Below are 18,120 nucleotides of genomic sequence, written 5' to 3'. Positions count from 1 at the left end.
CAAACTCCTCCCATTAACAAAGAACCCAAATTCTGAGAGTAATTTCAATGTTACAAGGCAGCTGCTACTATACTTGACAGAGGGGGATATGTCAGTAGAGCAGAAAGGACCCAGACTGCATGTTAACTCGGCCAAGAGTCCAACCAACCTGGTCTCATGACCCTGACCTTACTGTCTCCTGCAGGGTCCCTAGCACGTGGTGGTATGCAAGAGGAGTAGTCAACCCAAGAGTAGTATTAAGGCCAGCAGGCCCACCAAGGGCATACACGCCTTTCCCTTCAGCAGCACAGCTAACACGTGCACCCTCATCTCTATCTAATCAAGGAAGAAACCATTAACACACTCCCACAATAAAAAACAAATGCAAGCGGCCCCAGAGTAGACCCAACCACCCCAGGTAATCTCGGTAAGCACCGAAGGACAGAGGGCAAAGCCCCACCCCAGGTGGGGGAGCCCCCAGCTGGGGTCATTCCTACAAACTTGCTGGAGTCAAGGTTAGGAGGGGGCACAGCGTGGGAGGTGGCAGGTCAGGATTCTTAACAGGAACCTCCCACAGATGAACGCCCCCATCTTTCTACCCTGGAGGTCTTACTGCAGGTAGACCCTGGGCTTGGAAGGCATCTAATCATGGGAGGATCAGAATGATGGGGCAAAACAGACCATTAGGGGAAAATACATGCTTGGGTGTCACACTCACATTCACCTATTTGTTTGTGTAGCCCTCAGAAAGTCTTTTGATTTTAAATTATTTTAAGAAATGAGCAGAGGTGCAGGGGTGAAGAGAATGTGAGGCAGTAAGGTTGTGCAGAGCAGCCCTGGCTATCATGGGCCTGTACCTGCCGCCTGTGACTCAGTCAGCATGAAGGCAGGGTCCAGGCAGGGCAGACGCGAGTCCAGAGCCCTGCACAAGAGGAGTCTCTCTGCCCCCTCCTCCACCCTCAACTCCCCGCCAGGCTCCCCCTGTCGCCAGCCCCACCTCTGCTCCCTCACCTAGCTCCCTGGCAAGTTCTTGTCCTCAGCACAGCCTTGAATGAACTGCCAAGAAAGCAGATGCTCCCAGCTGCCACTACTCACTCCGCGGCTCAGCCTTTGTAGGGAACTGAGGTGGAGACAGGAGCAGCCTGTGCTCAGTCGTCATCTCCTCCCTGATCAGGGAGAGGATTCTGTGGTCCTTTCAGCTCTAAGGCTCCAAAGGGACTGGAGTTAGGAGGTCCATTTAACACCTAGGTTTGGGCTCCACCAGTGATTCACTGTGATCCGCCGTCTGCCCCTTCTAGCCCTCTGGCCTCAATTTCTGCATCTGTGTAAAAGGAAAGTTTGAACTAGATGGTCTCTAAGGATTATTCCATTTCCTGGTGTAGGATTCTAAAATATAGACAGATAAATGATGAGGAGACTGACAGAAGAGTGAGACTCAACCAAAGACCTTCCACAGTTATAACTACAGGTGCCCAAACTCCATTGGTTTCACTGCACTCCCAGTTCCCCCAGTTCTAAGTTTTCGATTGAATTATTTGTTCTCTTAAACCTGCCCCTCTCCCACCCCAACCAGTCTGCCAAAGGCTTCCCATGATGCTTCAAAGCTCACAACGGGGGACTCCTCCCAGAAACACTGTGGTCTCGCTGACCTGGGAGGATGAGCTCCAGGTAGCGTATGTGCTGCTTTCTGGCGTCTCCAGCAGTCTGGCCACCCTCACTGTCTTCTGGGAGGCTGTGGGGGAGGACAGGACTGCTTCCAGCCCTTAAGGGAGAACCTGCAGCCTGTCTCTCTCCTCTTCCTCTCCTTGCACCTGTCTTTAGTCAATGGCACTGCTAAGACCAAAGAGAAGAGTGTTCTGATCACTGTAGTAGTGTAACTTGAATGGATACACAGTCATCTGCCGGTAGGGTAGAGGGTGGTGTTTGTACGTATGGTGCAGGGAGGGGAAAGTACTCCCCAGACATCACCTACAGGGATGCACTGGAGGATGTCTCAAATCTCTTCCAAATTTGAGAATGACTCTGAATATTTATTTATTTGGCTGTGCCATGTCTTACTTGCAGCACACAGGAGCTTTGGTTGCAGCATGTGGGATCTAGGTCCCTGACCAGGGATCGAACCTGGGCCCCTTGCACTAGGAGCTCGGAGTTTTAGCTACTGGACCACCAGGGAACTGCTAAGAACGACTCTAGTAAATAAAAACATGTGGTAGGAGTTCTGGTTTCTTGTCCAGGATGTAAACAGCTTAGCAGTTGTCACTGTGTTCTAGCAGGTAGAAAGCTGGACAAACTGAAAAATCAACAATTCTGCTTAGATCCATCAGGTCACAGGGCAAACTGCTCTCCCTCAAATTGGAGCCAGAAAGTTCAATACAGAGAATTATAACTTCTTGGAGCAGAAATTCACAAACTCAGACTTCCACAGCAATCAGTACCACAGTGAGAAAATCTGACTGTAATTGACAGACTGCTTGGAGGCCCAGGGTGGGTAAGTCTGAGGACAGTCAACACAGTATTTGAGAAGAGAGGTGCAGGACTGAGAATACCTGACTTCACTGTGTGGTACAGGCAAAAAGATCACACACACACATCAGCAGAACAGAACAGACAGCCCAGAAAAAAACCGATTCAACTGATCTTTGACAAAAGAACAATGGCAATACAATGGAGTAAAGATGGTCTCTTCAACAAATGGTGCTGGGATAACTAGACACAATAAAATGAGTCTGTTTTCTAGTATGAAAGCTGTATTTATACTATAGTCTCTTAAGTGTGCAACAGTATTCTAAAAAAAATATATATACCTTTATTTAAAAGTACTTCAGGGACTTCCCTGGTGGTCCAGTGGTTAAGTCTTTGCCTTCCAATGCAAGGGGTGTGGGTTTGAGCCCTGGTCGGGAAGGTAAGATGTCACATGCTTTGAGGCCAAAAAAGTCCAAAACATAAAACAGAAGCTATATTCTAACAATTCAATAAAGACCTTAAAAAAATGATTAAAAAAAAAAAAAATCTTAAAAAAAGTGGGCAAAAGACCTAACAGACACCTCATTGAAGAATATACACAGATGGCCAAGGGGCATATATGAAAAGATTCTCACACGCCGTCATCAGGGCCCAAATCTAAAACCGTGACAACGCCAAGTGCCTGTGAACACATGCATCAGAAGGGACTCTCACTCCCTGGTGGGAATGCAACAATGGCATAGCCACTTTGGATGGTAGGTGGTCTCCTAAGAAAAGACTACTTTTACCACAGAATCTGCCAGGGGGCTCCATGGTATTTACTCAACCGAGCTGGCACTCATACCCACATATTAACAAAAACATGCACAAAGGTGCCTAGAGCAGTTTTATTCGTAACTGTCAAAACTTGCACACAGCAAGTGAATGGATTAATAAACCGTGGGATATCCAGGCATGGAATACTAGCCATCAAGCCACAAAAGGGAATGGAGAGACCTTAAGTGCATATAACTGTGTGAAAAAAGCCTGTTCTGAAAAGCCTGCATGCTTTTAGGACAGTGAGACTATTCTCTGTGAGATCATAATGATGGGTACATCTCATTATCCATTTGTCCAAAACCATAAAATATACAACAGCAAGTGAACTCGAAGGTATACTATCGACTCTGGGTGATAATGAAGAGCCAAGGTAAGTTTATCAGTTCAACACATGTACCACTCTGGGGCAGGATGCTGACAGTGGGAGAGGCTGTGCCTGCCTGGGCCCAGGGGGTATATGGAAACTCTGTATACCTTCTGTTCAATTTTTCTGTGACATTAAACTACCCTGAAAGACAAAAGTCTACTTCAAAAAAACAAAACCACAAAATGTGCAGGGTAGGTGAGCTGATCCACAGGAGGAATCCATCAACTGTGGCCCTGAGCATTGCTACTATGAGTAGGCAGAGGTGAGGAGCCTGGCTTCTGGACAAGACCTGATCTTGCTAAAGATGATGGGCAAGTGGAGAGGTCTCCACACTTTACTCATGTGCCTGCCCTGACCCCCACATACACCATGGTCACTTCTGAGTAGTCAGCACCTCCTCCTCTGTCTCCACACAACCCGTTTACCTTAAAAGGAAATTCAATCAGCTATGATACCGTCAATTCCCAAGGTCCCAGGACCTGAGCCCTGAATTACCAGGACCTACCCCCCAAAGCAGTCCTGTCAAGGCTCAAAGACCACCTGTGGGGCAGGAGTTACTTACCCAGAAGGTGAAGAAGGGCTGAGTAATGGGAACAAGTTCAGCCTTGCTCTGAACTTTCCAAAAGAACTTCCCAAGGACTTGAATCTGGTATTTTTAGCCCACTCAATAGCATGGGCAGAGGTAAACAGGAAAGGTCGGTGAGAGGAGTTCATTATGCCACCCTAACAAATTTATCTGGGCAGATTGCTCTCTTTGGGGATTTCAGCTTCCCCATTTGTACAATGGCTTTACATTGTTTATTAATACACCTTTTCACTTCCTGCTGCTCCCATCAACAGTCACCAAAGTGAAGCATCCTTACACCACCACAGACAATTTATTCTTTATTGATTAAAAATGAATGAAACATGCAGCAAAGTACAAAGTCAAAAAAAAGGGGGGGGAGGGGAAGTCAAATATTTTACATCTTCCATAATCTAGCATATGTCATAAGGAGGAACCGCCATTTATTGATATACCATTATTCTGTCCTCCAGATTATTAAGAGTGTCAGCTGGCTCTAGGATTTGGTTCACAACTTAAGCAAAAAATCCCAAACAAATCCATGAATCATTTAGAAAGACCATACATTTTACAAATAGCATTGGCACATGTTACCTTGTGCTAAGTTAGTCCCTACCCCAGGACCCAGGAGATCCTAGGGGTCTAGGGAGAGAGGTGTATCCTGGACCACCACTCCCAGGAAGGAGCGAGATTGCTCACTAGGTCACGTGCTGTCTCACCTGCGAAGTTTCTGTTCACTCATTTTTTTTCAGCATCACTGCACATACCAGCAAAGGGAGTCCACCATACATCATGCAAAAGAAGAAGTAACACTGTCCTGGGGCTTGGTGTCTGGCTCCTAATTCCCAGCAGGGCAAAAGATGGATGGAAAAGAAAGAGAAAGCCCCAGCCCACTTCAGTTCAAAGGTCATGCCTGTCCCACTGCAGCTCACAGGTAATGGCCAGCAGGAGAAACTCAACAAGGAGATGGGCTGCTGCTTACTTCCAGCCTGGGCTTTTGATCACCTCCAAAAAAAGCTAGAACAGAGTGATGCCACTACCCTCTGGATTCAGAAATAAGCAGACTATGAAGGGCTTACTTGAAACGAAAATACAGACTCTAAGGTTAAGCCCCTAGTCTTGTGCCAAAGGGGACACTACATCTTTTCCATAAACTTATTCCTACCTTCCTGTCCTTTCCCCCTCAACTCTCTTCTAAGAAAAGAAAAAAGAAAAGCTAAATATCTGTCCATCAAGCTGATCAATCTCCTGTCTCCAGGCTCAACAGGCTCCCTCCTTTGACCAATCCTGCCAGGACTCTGGCATCTGATCCTCTGATCTATTTTCCTCCCAACCCTCTCATACCAAACCATTCCCTCCCTTCCTCTCCAACACCCACCCCTTTCCCAACATGCCTCTGTATCCAGGGCCGGTGAAGAAAGCCCAAGATTAAAACTATGAGCTCAGAATGAAATTAAAACTGTAACAAGTCAGTTGTGGGGAAAGCTTTCAGAGGTGCTCCAAGAAAAAACTAGGTAAAGCAATCTTGTTATTCACAGACCAACAAAGATGGAAAGGGATCAACTGATTCTGTAAGAGGCAGCTCTCCCCTTTCACTGGGGCCAAAGCCCATCTTTTTGTGTTGTTTTAAGGCCAGATTGAGGATCTCTTTCATTTGTAAAACTTGTTAGGGCTAATCTGCAGTTAGATAAAGGCTGACTGTGAAACAGTAGGAAAAAAAAAAAAATCAACCCCACTGGTGATTCACATATTGCATTATGAGTGCTCTTTTTTAAACCTAAAGAATAATTTATATTATTTCTGTAGAAAATCAAACAAACACTGTCTACTCATAAATCCTAAAAGTCACGGCACATGTGGTTTCACGTTCCATCTTGGGTCAGGTTCAGCACACGGAAGTGTGGACCCCTCCTAAGGGCCAGTGCAGGAGAGGGGGCAGAAGGCAGGCCTCTGGGGCCTAGGGCGACTCTCCTTTATTGCTGTAGAGATCTCAGCCTTGCATTTCCTCATGACTCGGAGGCCAGGCAAACTGATTTTCACGGGAGGATCAAGGAGTAGTTTTCTTCAGTTGTTTAAGATCTGAAATAAATATTTCCACACTGATATGAGTTATGATTTTTTCCTGTTCAAAACACCACTGCTGGGGTAACTCTCGTTTATTAGCCGTTATGTGATTTTCTTCCCTAAAAACAGTCCAAAGTTCCGCTTTGAAGGGTCCGATGGCTGAAGTTCGATTACAGTCAGATGTTTTGCACCAGCTGAAGTTAAGGCGAGCAACCCTTTCTGGAGCAAGTAATGAAGAGGGGTGCCTGAGAGCAGCTTCAGCAAAACGCTTAGAAACATCATCAACAAAACAAGAACACAGTTTAGGTTGCCTCCTTCTGAGGCTGTGCTTTTTCCTAACGAAGGTTGCTAGAATTCATATCAGATACAAAAAAAAAAAAAAAATCACTAAACTAAATTCTCTGGGCTCCAGCTGAACAATCAACTTTTAATTGCTACTTCAGTGGTAAAGAGATATCCCAAGATGCCCACATCCCGTCTGGTGTGGGAGAAGAAGCAGGATGAGGAAGCCCAATAGAGCTGCTACTTTCCACCCAGCACCATCACTGGAGTAAGGCAAGATGAGCTGATAGACCTCCCTCCTGGGCCTTGAGGCACCCGGGCCACTTCTCAGATGGAGGAAGACAGGGGATGCGTGCAGTAAGTTTACTAACGGAACTCTTTAAAAGGGATGCTGGCCACTGGTGATCCAACTTTTCTTTCCCTGTGGGAAAAAGCAGGGATGATGGCAGGAAAAACATAAAAGAAAGACCTCTAAAGCTCCTAGCTGGGAGGTTTGTTGCTGGGTTCTTTGGCAGTAGTGGGTTTAGGCCAACAGAAGCAACAGAGACACGCATGTGTGGAATCTCCTTCAGCTGCCTCTTCCAGGGCTCTGTTTTAGCTGATGCTGAGCTGGGCAAATCCTATTAGTTTACCATCATCAGGAATATCTGAGCCTTCGACACCAGATGCCTAAGAACCAAACAAAATGAGAAGCTGTGGTTATTCACAAACAAAACTGCAGGTAATAATTAAAACTGACATGGGGATTGTGAGAGAGAGGGCAGTTGGGGAAAGGTCTCTGGGATACAAACAGGAGGCAAAGAAAGGTGTAGGTGGAGTCTAGGTACAAAGGTGGAGTCAGATTGACAATCTCTTTTGAGAATAAACAGTTGAGAGCCTCAGGTAGGAGGCTTCCTGGGAGGGAGAGGGGAAGGGAGGCCAATGAAGAGAGACATCAGCCCAGGGCATGGGGAGGCTAAACAAACAATCACCAGACTTGATTATTCTTATCACTCAGGGAATATGGAAGCTGGTCTGCAGAGGCTGCTGGTGTGGAAAAGTGAGACAGTTTAACAAGAAGGAAGGGATGAATACCAGTTTGAAGGTGACAGATCGATTTGACTGGGGTTCTTCCACAATCTTCTGCAAATTAGCTGCCACTATAATCAAAAACAGAGAAGGTAATGACAAGTTACGTAAATCCACATTTCAACTATATGTTAACAACTTAAATGGTAGTTCAGAATCTCCTACATACAATCAAAATGCAAGCATTCTGCTTGCATTTAGGGAGCAAAATGCTCCCTAAACAAGAGGTGTTTTAAAATACAAGTCCAAGTAGCACAAATAAATCTTACCATTGTCAAATTAACTTTCTTTAAGATGCCGTATTAACTGAGGAACGACACTCCAGTTAAAGAGGTAGGACTTGCCTATTCATGGGCCAGAAGGCCCTAGAATGGGAATCAGCCAATTACGTGTAAAAATGACAGAGACACGTATACCCCACTGTTCATTGCAGCACTGTTTATAATAGTCAGGACATGGACGCAACCTAGATGTCCACTGGCAGATGAATGGATAAGAAAGCTGTGGTACATATATACAATGGAATATTACTCAGCTATTAAAAAGAATGCATTTGAATCAGTTCTAATGAGGTGGATGAAACTGGAGCCTATTATACAGAGTGAAATAAGTCAGAAAGAAAAACACCAATACAGTATATTAACACATATATACGGAATTTAGAAAGATGGTAACGATGACCCTATATGTGAGACAGCAAAAGAGATGTAAAGAACAGACTTTTGAACTCTGTGGGAGAAAGCGAGGGTGGGATGATTTGACAGCGTAGCACTGAAACATGTATATTATCATGTGTGAAACAGAACGTCAGTCCAGGTTCGATGCACGAGACAGGGTGCTCAGGGCTGGTGCACTGGGATGACCTAGAGGGATGGGATGGAGAGGGAGGTGGGAGGGGGTTCAGGATGGGGAACACATGTACACCCATGGCTGATTCATGTCAATGTATGGCAAAAACCACTACAATACTGTAATTAGCCTCCAATTAAAATAAATAAATTAAAATAAGTAAATAAATAAATTTTTTAAAAAATGACAGAGACTATTCATGGTTCACAAAGCCTAAACTATTTACTATCTGGCCCTTTAAAAGTCTACTGACTTGTCCTACACCATGGTCTTTTCCTTGAAAAACATGTACCTGTGGCCTGCCTGGGCCTGTTCTTACCTCCTGCTTTTTTTTAAGGACTATATCTGTAATGATTTTTTTCTTACCTCTTGGCTGCCCAAGGAGAGCTCATCCTCCAAAATGGATTAGATATGGCCAAGCTTACTCTAACTTGTGACTTCTGTCATTATTTCTACGATCTCCCAGAGACCTGGGTGAGCTTTTACTCACTATCACTGGGGGTAACAAGCAAATTCAAAAGTGAGATTTTTCTTTTTTGTTAAGAAAGGAGCTATCCCCAACACCTATTTCAACAAAGCCAAGAACCATCCCTAGAACCATTCGACCTACTCAGTAGAATCAAGGCCCGATTTTCTAGATCCTAAGGATATAGGCAAAGAGACAAGGGCACAAGGGCAGAGCACAAAGTAGTTACCTATGACTAAATCCCTTCCATCGACGAGGCCGGCAGAAATGAGTTCCTGAGAGACACCCTCCGCTGTGTCTGCAAAGACAAAGAAGAAAGTGATCCATTTTCTTGTGCATGCAAGTCCCTGCTAACTTCCAAAGCAGGTGCCGGAATGGCCAGACTAAAGCTAGCTGCTAAATCCACAGACCCAAGGTGGTGGTGGGGGGGAGGCCTTCTTCCACACAGAGGTTTTCCCTACCACCAGGATTACCTCAAGTGAGGGACATATCAGAGGTCGAGCTAGAGGACAGAACCTGGATCAATCAACCATAAGGCAAGTATGAGCTCAGTGTAAAGATAACATTCTAAATGACGGCACAGCTTAGATGGGGTCTTGCCTTTGTCACAAGAGTGCCTGACAGTGATGCTGCAGAAGAAACTACTAGCCTGAGGGCAACCCTGGACCCAGCCCTGTGAGCCTGGGGATGTGACGATGTGTGTGTAACATCTCCTGGAATAACACAGAATGATTCAGTCCCAATTGAATCTTTTTTTTTTTTTTTTTGGTCACACTGCAAGGTTTGTGGGATCTTATTTCCCTGACCAGGGACTGAATGCGTGCCCTTGAGAGTAAAAGTGTTGAATCTGAACCACTGGATCACCAGGGTATTCCCCTCAATTAAACCTTAAGAAAACAAATTTTAATCACTTTTCTTTGGGGATCACACTCCTGGTTTTTTTTTTGTCCTTCTTCTTTTTTTTTTCCCCCCTAAAATCATTTTCTTCTGTATTCTGGTAGGCTTTCCCTCACATCCAGTCATCCGAGGTTGTACTATCTGAGTACATATAGTCTATGGGCATACAACTAAAAAACTAAAAAGATGAGGTGAGAGTACCATCAATTAACCTCATCTCTAACTGACTCCTTCCCAAGGCCTGAACACTAAGGCTCTCAGAGGGAATGAGAGGACCTCTGGGGAGGGGCCGTGCACATACTTGTGCCGATGACCAGTGATGTGAGTGAGTATCTTAAAGAGCGACTCTGCCTGGCTTTAAGGCAGAAATCAGATACATCTCTGTATACGTGCATTTGTTCTCGTGTTCTCAGCACTTCAGTGAGCTGCTCATGAGACCGAGGCAGCGGGAAGACTACGCATGGCACACAGGACAGATGCCCAATAGCTGTGAGCCATTTCACAAATACGGATTCTGAGTAACAAAGGCAAGAAAGAAAATAATAAACCTTGTCCCTGGGAGAAGTTCACGGACAGAAACTACGCGCGACGGGGCTCAGCTTCAGCTGGGAGGCAGGGGACTGGAAGCCTTGCTGTTTCCTTACTGTCAAGGAGTACAAACATGCTCAGTAATAAGAGCCAGAATTCGGCACACTGGCAGATCCAGCTACACCTCTTCTCAGCTGTGGGAACTGTAACCAGTTACTTCACTCTCTCGAAACCTTGATTTCATCATCTATGCAATGGGGACAATAATCTTTCCTTAGGGGCCATTTTGAAAATTTAATGAAATGCTGCTTAGCACAACATCTGCCATAGTAAACTGGAGCTATATTTACTACTGCTTGTATTATACTATATTTTCTAAATGAGGTAGTTGTTAAAAAAAAAAAAACCAACAAAAACTGCGTTTTTACTTTATTCACACGTACACTCAACCTTTAGGCCAGGAACATTTTTTATCACCCTTTAAGAGGAAAATATACCTAAAGGACAGAAACTTCACACACATTTTCTTCAAATGACAAATGAGCAGTTATTTTGTTTTCAATGTTTTGATTTTGATGCCTCACCTCTCCCAGGAGTAAACTCAAATCGAATATCATTTAGTTCCTTTTTTGAATTCCTATGAAAGAAAACAAAATGTGTAAAATAAATTTCTGAATTTATACATTCAGAGCCTGACTACATATATTAGGAAAGCTATGCCAAGAGAAAGATCTTTCTGTCCGAAAGACCAGATGATCTGTCCTAATGAGCTCACACTGAGGGCTCAGAGCAAACAACTCAGAGTGATCATTCATTAAAAACTGTCCTACAACTCTTTTAATCTATGTCCTTCACTGGTCACTATATGCCCATTCTCATCCTTACACCCAACAAGACAACCATATTAAACTAAGAGGAATATACGAAAGAGCACTGGGAGGTGTGACTAAAATGACAGAGGCGGCTCTTTTCTTCCTCATCTCCACTCCTACCCCCGCCACACCCCTTCGCCAAGGACAGTACCTTGCCCACCACTGGGGATCAGTCTGAGCAGACTCATAGAATGAAATACATGATGCGCCCTCAATTCCACAGGGGTTCAGAGGAGAAGGATAAAGAATATACAGATTGGGATAATGAGGAGAAACTTTAGAAATACTAGTAGTTTTGTTAGATAGGATGTAATGGACAGGAAGGCTTTGGGAAGGGAGAGAAGATGGGGACAGGAATGGGGTCCATACTGGCCGGAGAGTTAATAAAAGGCTTCAGAGATTAAAATGTGACTGATGAGGGATAGTAACAGTGATTGCTCACCCCACCAAGTACTGAGATTAACCAAGCTCCCTGGAGGTTCTGGTTAAAGATGGAGAAATCAGAATACCATCCATAAAGGCAGATGTGCCTGATTACTTAGGACCCAAATCCATTTTATCTAAATAATGTAGAGGGCTTAGGTCTATCTGACACATGCTTGATGTTACTGAAATTGTGTTTAAAATACAGCTCCCCAAATCCAACACAACCTGCCCAACAGGGATTTTCTCCCTCACATTGCCTCTTTGCACTTGTTTACATGGACTTATACTTCGCTGCATATCTACTACTAAAACTTGCTTTTAGCTATGCTAAGTACATAATAAAAATCAACTTCCAACACAGACTTGACTATTGCATTTCATTTTCTCCTTTCTCAGTGTCTTAGCACAACAGCGAATAGTGCTGTACTTAGTCTGCTTAATATGTAATTGTTCAATCTATTCTTTCTGAAAGCTGAATAAAATTAAGGTCAAGTGTTCAGTATCACTTTTGTGATGTGACTGTCATGCCAAGTACAAACACCTTCAAAGATAACAATATGCTAAACTGAACTTCAAAGTCTTCATCAATGAGACTAAGACTCTAGCCTCCTCTTCCATAAACAAGTCTGGAACACAGTCCATTAAAAACCACCCTTCAAAAAGCTAACTGCATCACTTACGAGCGTTCTCTCCCCTTCTGAAGCGTATGTCAAGTAACATTTCATACTCTATATTAACTGATCTAAGATTTTAAAACAAAATTTTTAAAACAGACAAGTAGCATTCTTTGTAGACAATAAAAATAGGATGAAATTACCAAGACACTGTATGATTCAGAACGATCTGGTTCAGGTATACAGAATAGGCTTCTACAAAGAAAAGGTAGCCAAGTCTGCTTTCTTCACGTTCATGGCATAATTTCATTGCTCTTAGTGGTAAAATCAAAATATCTTCCAAAGGGAAAATTACAGAGTTTGGGACTGACATGGACACACTGCTATATTTAAAGTGGATAATCAACAAGGATTTATTGCATAGCACAGCAAACTCTGCTCAATGTTACGTAGCAGCCTGGATGGGAGAGGGTGGTTTGGGGGAAGAGCGCTTACATGTATACAAATGGTGGAATCCCTTTGCTATTTATCTGAAATTATCACAACATTGTTAATTGGCTATATACCCCAATACAAAATAAAAAGTTCAAAAAAAATAAATAAAAATCTGAATTTTAACCACCTCTCCAAAAAATAAACAATTAGTTAAAAAAAAAACCCAGAACATTCATCAAATAGGTCCTGCTGCCTCCTCTCTAATTATGGTCATACTGAGATGACTAGGAATTCACATGTGGAAAGAGGAATGGGTCAATGGTAATTCAGGTTCTCACACTACTGCTATTATATCTGAGGGAAATAATATACCTGAGAGCAAACACAAACATTTCTATCCAGTTACTCTCAGGCATGCACTACGAAAAGGAAGAGTAACTTCCAAAGAGAAATCAGCACATTCAGAGTATTCAGAAAAGAACAACAACAAAATGTCTTACTTACCGTAATCTTAGTACTAGACTGATTGGGACCTTGGTTTCTTGTGAACCTGCTCCTGAAGACAGAGCCTAAAAAGCATTGAAAAGTATAAAGTCATTGCCTGGAGTATTAAGTGTGGTGGTGACTGATGCTCATCTAGAGATGAATCATCCACTTGGCAGCAATTTTCTTCATCTCCAGGTGTGGGCATCCTAGTCCCCAGGACTCTCTGCTGTGGGAGGACATGCACCCTAAGGCAGCAGCAATAGCTGAATGTCAGTCTGAATCAAACACAATTGGAAAGATCACTGTCAAACCTACATGAAATGCCATACACAGTCACATCTCAATTTTGCATGTTCCAGAACTCTGTTCCCCTCTACAAGAGTGAAGAACAAGATATTGGGTTTTTCCCTTAAAAAAACCTGCCAGTGGCCATACATCTGTAGTAAGGTCTGAACTAGCTGCTGCTCAGGAAACCACCCAACCTGGAGGTTCCAGATCTTTAATCCTCTGAAAACCATAGAGCTGTCCCTTGCTTACTGGAGGATATACATTCTATATAGGCTGTTTATAAAATGAATCCAATCTTTTCACCAGTTTTCATAAGATGACTGTCTCCTTTCCCATACGATGGGCAGAAATGAAAAGCTCAGGCAAAGAAAAGGTTAAATGTAGTCAGGACTCTGACTAACTGGAAACACTCAGACAGTGGTCTCCAAAGGCAGAGCATTGCTGGGATGCAGCTGAAAACATCTGAACTTCTATTTTTATTTCTTCCTACCTGAATTTTAGGAAAAACAAAATAAAAGCACCGCTCCTATTTAATAAACGGGCAGACTCTGAACTTACTCTCACCACGGAGCCCAGTCACATGTTGCAGACAGTCCTGCGGCTTCCCAAGGGAAGAGTGGTGGCTACCCAGCAGGGGCGGGGGCAGTCCTCAGGGGGCCCTCACGCCCTCGGCACTCTCAGTGCCTTCTGATTTAATAAAGGGCACCTGTGCCTGACTGGGTGGATTCACAGATCACTTTACGACACGTTAATAAAATCAACCCCCACAAAACTGACAGGTATCTTAAAAAGAGCAGTGCAGGAAAACCACGGTTTGGAGGTAGTATTAACAAAGATGGCAGAAGAGCTCGCTGCTCCCTAGTGGCAGCTGCATTCTGAACTCAAGCACAATCAGGATACAATAAGAAGCTGATAAGACAGGGAAGCCCTTCTCGTTCGGCCCACTGTCCAAGCAGCAGGCACTGGTACGAGAGGGTCTCACTGTGACAGCGAGTACGCGTGTCTTGCCCAGCCTCCTGCAGCACTCCCGGAGCTCTCGAGGTGGTCCCTCGGGTGCCTAAGTGGCATACCCCGAGAGCAGCTCCCTTTGGAGGTTGGGGCAGGCACTGAGATCAGAAGAGAGGATGGAGGCTGACAAGAAATTTCAACGCCCCAAACTTTTGCTGTTTGGGATATTTCCATCATTAACTTACTTTGGTGCTCAAAAAAAAAAAAAAAAAAAAAAACACCACCCATGCGATCTTTGTTAAACTCTCTTATCTGCATACATGTAAAACTGTGAGAACAGAATTTCTAACTTATTTGAAAATCTACCAGGACATCATCCTTAGCGCACAAGGTGGTGTTCCACGCTAGCCTCCGCCTTCTTCTCCACCCAGAAGGCTGACCACAGAAGAAAACAGTCCCTGCTGTACCTGGGCTGCTATCGCTGGCTCCGCAGTGGGTGGCAGCGAGACTTGAGTGGGCTGCGCAGCCGTCGGCCCTGCTGGCTGAGGTAGATGAGCAGAAATCTGTTCTGGAACTTGGAGTAAAGTACCCACAGGATCAGTTGTGGAAAACAGCTGTAACAATAACACAAGCAGTGCTGCATAAGCTGAGAGGAGAGGGAGGCAGGCCTGCTGACAGTCGAGCAGTGTTAGGAGGGGCGACCTTTTCAAGTAGTTCTTGTGTAGTGAACTGGCCCATCTCTGCAACCTCAGTACACCGCTTTCAAATAGAAGTCAAATACGTCTATGCTTTTCTGTTTTTAAGAACTTTTGAGGTGTAAGTTTATGTCCCACTAAATCTACCTATTTAAGTATACAACTCAATGGTTTTTAGAAAATTTATACGTGTATAAATATCTCTACAATCAGGTTTCAGCACTTCTATAAACTCAAAAACTTCTGTGTCCATTTATAGTGAACTCCTACTCCCACATTTAGCCTCAGGCAACCACTGATCTACTTTCAGCCTCTATCAATTTGTCTTTTGTGGACATATCATATAGACCAAATCTTACAATATGCACTCTGTGTCTGGCTTCTTAGCACAGTTTTTTTAATCAGTCATGTTGTAGCAAGTACCAGTAGTCCATTTTTTTTTCCTTCTTCAGAACAGTAATTCTTTGTATCATATTTATTTTTAACTATATCTATGCCATCTCCTTTGCCCAGCAAAGCAGCACCTACAATATATAGACTTAAGTATATACTATGAAATTCTAGAAGCGACACTTTCCTATATTGGGGACCCTCCTTTACTTATAAAGAAAGAAGATCAACCAGTGATTCCTTAACATATCTGAAATGCATTTCAAAATGAATGTGAAGCTTTATAACATTAAACATTATTTTGCATGTTTGAAAATTTCACAAATTTTAGTTACGTAACTTTGGGAAAAAAGATCAATGTTGAACACAAAGTCAAGTTAAACATATTCAAAATTATAAGTTAGTAGGGAAAACAGTATCAATGCAATGGCCAAAATTTAGAGTTAAAAGAGAAAAAAAAATTAAAAGGGCAATGAGAGATCTAATAGCTGTTATCATATAAGCAAAATCAAGGAGACAAGGACGTATTAAAATTTTGTGTTCGCTGTGCTTGACAGAGAGGAAACCAAGTTACCTACTGGTTTTAATTTTTGATAGAAGAACAGAACTTTAAGATTAGTTTTGAAAATGCCTATTATTATTAATATGGGCTTCCCTGGTGGCTCAGATGGTAAAGAATCTGCCTCCAACGCAGGAGACCTGTGTTCAATCCCTGGGTCGGGAAGATCCCCTGGAAAAGAGAATGATAACCCACTCCAGTATTCTTGCTTGGCAGGCTCTAGTCCATAGGGTCTCAAAGAGTCAGACATGACTGAGTGACTAACACTTTATTAATATGGAAGGACTGTTGCTGAAGCTGAAGTTCCAATACTTTGGCCACCTGATGCAAAGAGTACATCATGAGAAACGCTGAGCTGGATGAAGAACAAGCTGCAGTCAAGATTGCCGGGAGAAATATCAATAACCTCAGATATGCAGATGACACCACCTTTATGGCAGAAAGTGAAGAAGAACTAAAGAACCTCTTGATGAAAGTGAAAAAGGAGTGAAAAGGTGGGCTTAAAGCTCAACATTCAGAAAACTAAGATCATGGCATCTGGTCCCATCACTTCATGGCAAACAGATGGGGAAACAGTGGCTGATTTTATTTTTTTGGGTTCCAAAATCACTGCAGATGGTGACTGCAACCATGAAATTAAAAGATGCTTACTCCTTGGAAGGAAAGTTATGACCAACCTAGAAAGTATATTAAAAAGCAGAGACATTATTTTGTCAACAAAAGTTCGTCTAGTCAAGGCTATGGTTTTTCCAGTAGTCACGTATAGATGTGAGAGTTGGACTATGAAGAAAGTTGAGCACAGAAGAATTGATGCTTTTGAACTGTGGTGTTGGAGAAGACTCTTGAGAGTCCCTTGGACTGCAAGGAGATCCAACCAATCCATCCTAAAGGAGATCAGTCCTGGGTATTCACTGGAAGGACTGATGTTGACGGTGAAACTCCAATACTTTCGCCACCAGATGCGAAGAGCTGACTCATTAGAAAACACCCTGATGCTGGGAAAGATTGAGGGCAGGAGGAACAGGGGATGACAGAGGATGAGATGTTGGATGGCATCACCAACTCAGTGGACATGAGTTTGGGTGGCCAGGAGTTGGTGATGGACAGGGAGGCCTGGCGTGCTGCGGTTCATGGGGTTGCCAAGAGTCAGACAGGACTGAGCGACTGAACTGAACTGATGCAAAGAGCCCACTCATTGGAAAAGACCCTGATGCTGGCAAAGACTGAAGGCAAAACGAGAAGAGACCAGCAGAGGATGAGATGGTTAGATTGCATCACTGACTCAATGGACATGAATCTGAACAAACAGGTGGAGATGGTGGAGGACAGGGAAATCTGGTGTGCTGCAGTCCATGGGGTTGCAAAGAGTCTGACATGACTTAGGACTGAACAACAACAGGCTCCTCTGTCCATGGAATTTTCCAAGCGAGAATACTGGAGTGGGTTGCTGTTTCCTCCTGAGCCTAGCAGGCCACAGTCCTTGGAGTAGCAAAGAGTCACACTTGACTGAGGATGCAGTAAGCATAAGGCAGGTCAGCCTAACAGGAGTCTGTTTAGTAGGATTTCCTATCATGCCATTTGACTAGTATAAATTCCCATTCCTATTTAAGCACATACAAAAAATGTGCTTAACATTAAAACCAAAACAAAAGCACATATACTTTAATGATTCAACTATCACAACTACTTACCTCAGAATTTGTTAATGATTCTTTCACTCTGGGAGACTAAAAGAAATACAAAAAAAGGAGGCTTGTTAACTGAAAACTCAGGTTACTTGTAGTCAGTTCCAAAACTGCACGGAATGGTGAAATGCAAGTCAACTCCATTTCATTCTGATCCATAATTAAATCATCGGTAACTCTAGTGAGTTTTCTGGAAAAAGAAAACTAAAATGATATGACTGAATTCTTTATCCAGCTAGCCTGTAATGTATCAATATTAAGAGTTCAGAACTTGAAGTTTATAAGCAAACATAAAGGGACTATCAGGTAGTAAGGAGGTCACATTCTTCAAAGTACAATTCTTTCTACTAGTCATCAACATATTACATGCGTAAT

At 43.4% G+C, this 18,120-nt stretch overlaps 1 protein-coding gene across 2 annotated transcripts in view; it reads right to left on the bottom strand.

Moving 5' to 3' along the window:
* Nucleotides 1-4,500: 4,500 nt before the first annotated feature.
* OXSR1 (oxidative stress responsive kinase 1) overlaps nt 4,501-18,120 on the bottom strand; it is an 85,541-nt gene continuing 71,921 nt past the window's right edge. For both annotated transcript variants that reach the window (XM_020914943.2, XM_070455425.1), the window contains 7 exons: nt 17,752-17,787; nt 14,884-15,030; nt 13,199-13,263; nt 10,932-10,984; nt 9,152-9,220; nt 7,614-7,678; nt 4,501-7,208 (listed from right to left, as the gene is read on the bottom strand). In XM_020914943.2, coding sequence (XP_020770602.1) covers nt 7,134-7,208; nt 7,614-7,678; nt 9,152-9,220; nt 10,932-10,984; nt 13,199-13,263; nt 14,884-15,030; nt 17,752-17,787 — 510 coding nt within the window. In that variant the 3' untranslated portion in view covers nt 4,501-7,133. The remainder of the gene's footprint in view (nt 7,209-7,613; nt 7,679-9,151; nt 9,221-10,931; nt 10,985-13,198; nt 13,264-14,883; nt 15,031-17,751; nt 17,788-18,120) is intronic.

This window comes from Odocoileus virginianus, chromosome 26, assembly GCF_023699985.2.
Source record: "Odocoileus virginianus isolate 20LAN1187 ecotype Illinois chromosome 26, Ovbor_1.2, whole genome shotgun sequence".
Classification (NCBI taxonomy): domain Eukaryota; kingdom Metazoa; phylum Chordata; class Mammalia; order Artiodactyla; family Cervidae; genus Odocoileus; species Odocoileus virginianus.
The sequence above is the reverse complement of the archived record's forward strand: the minus strand, read 5'-3'. Positions and strand labels throughout refer to the sequence as shown.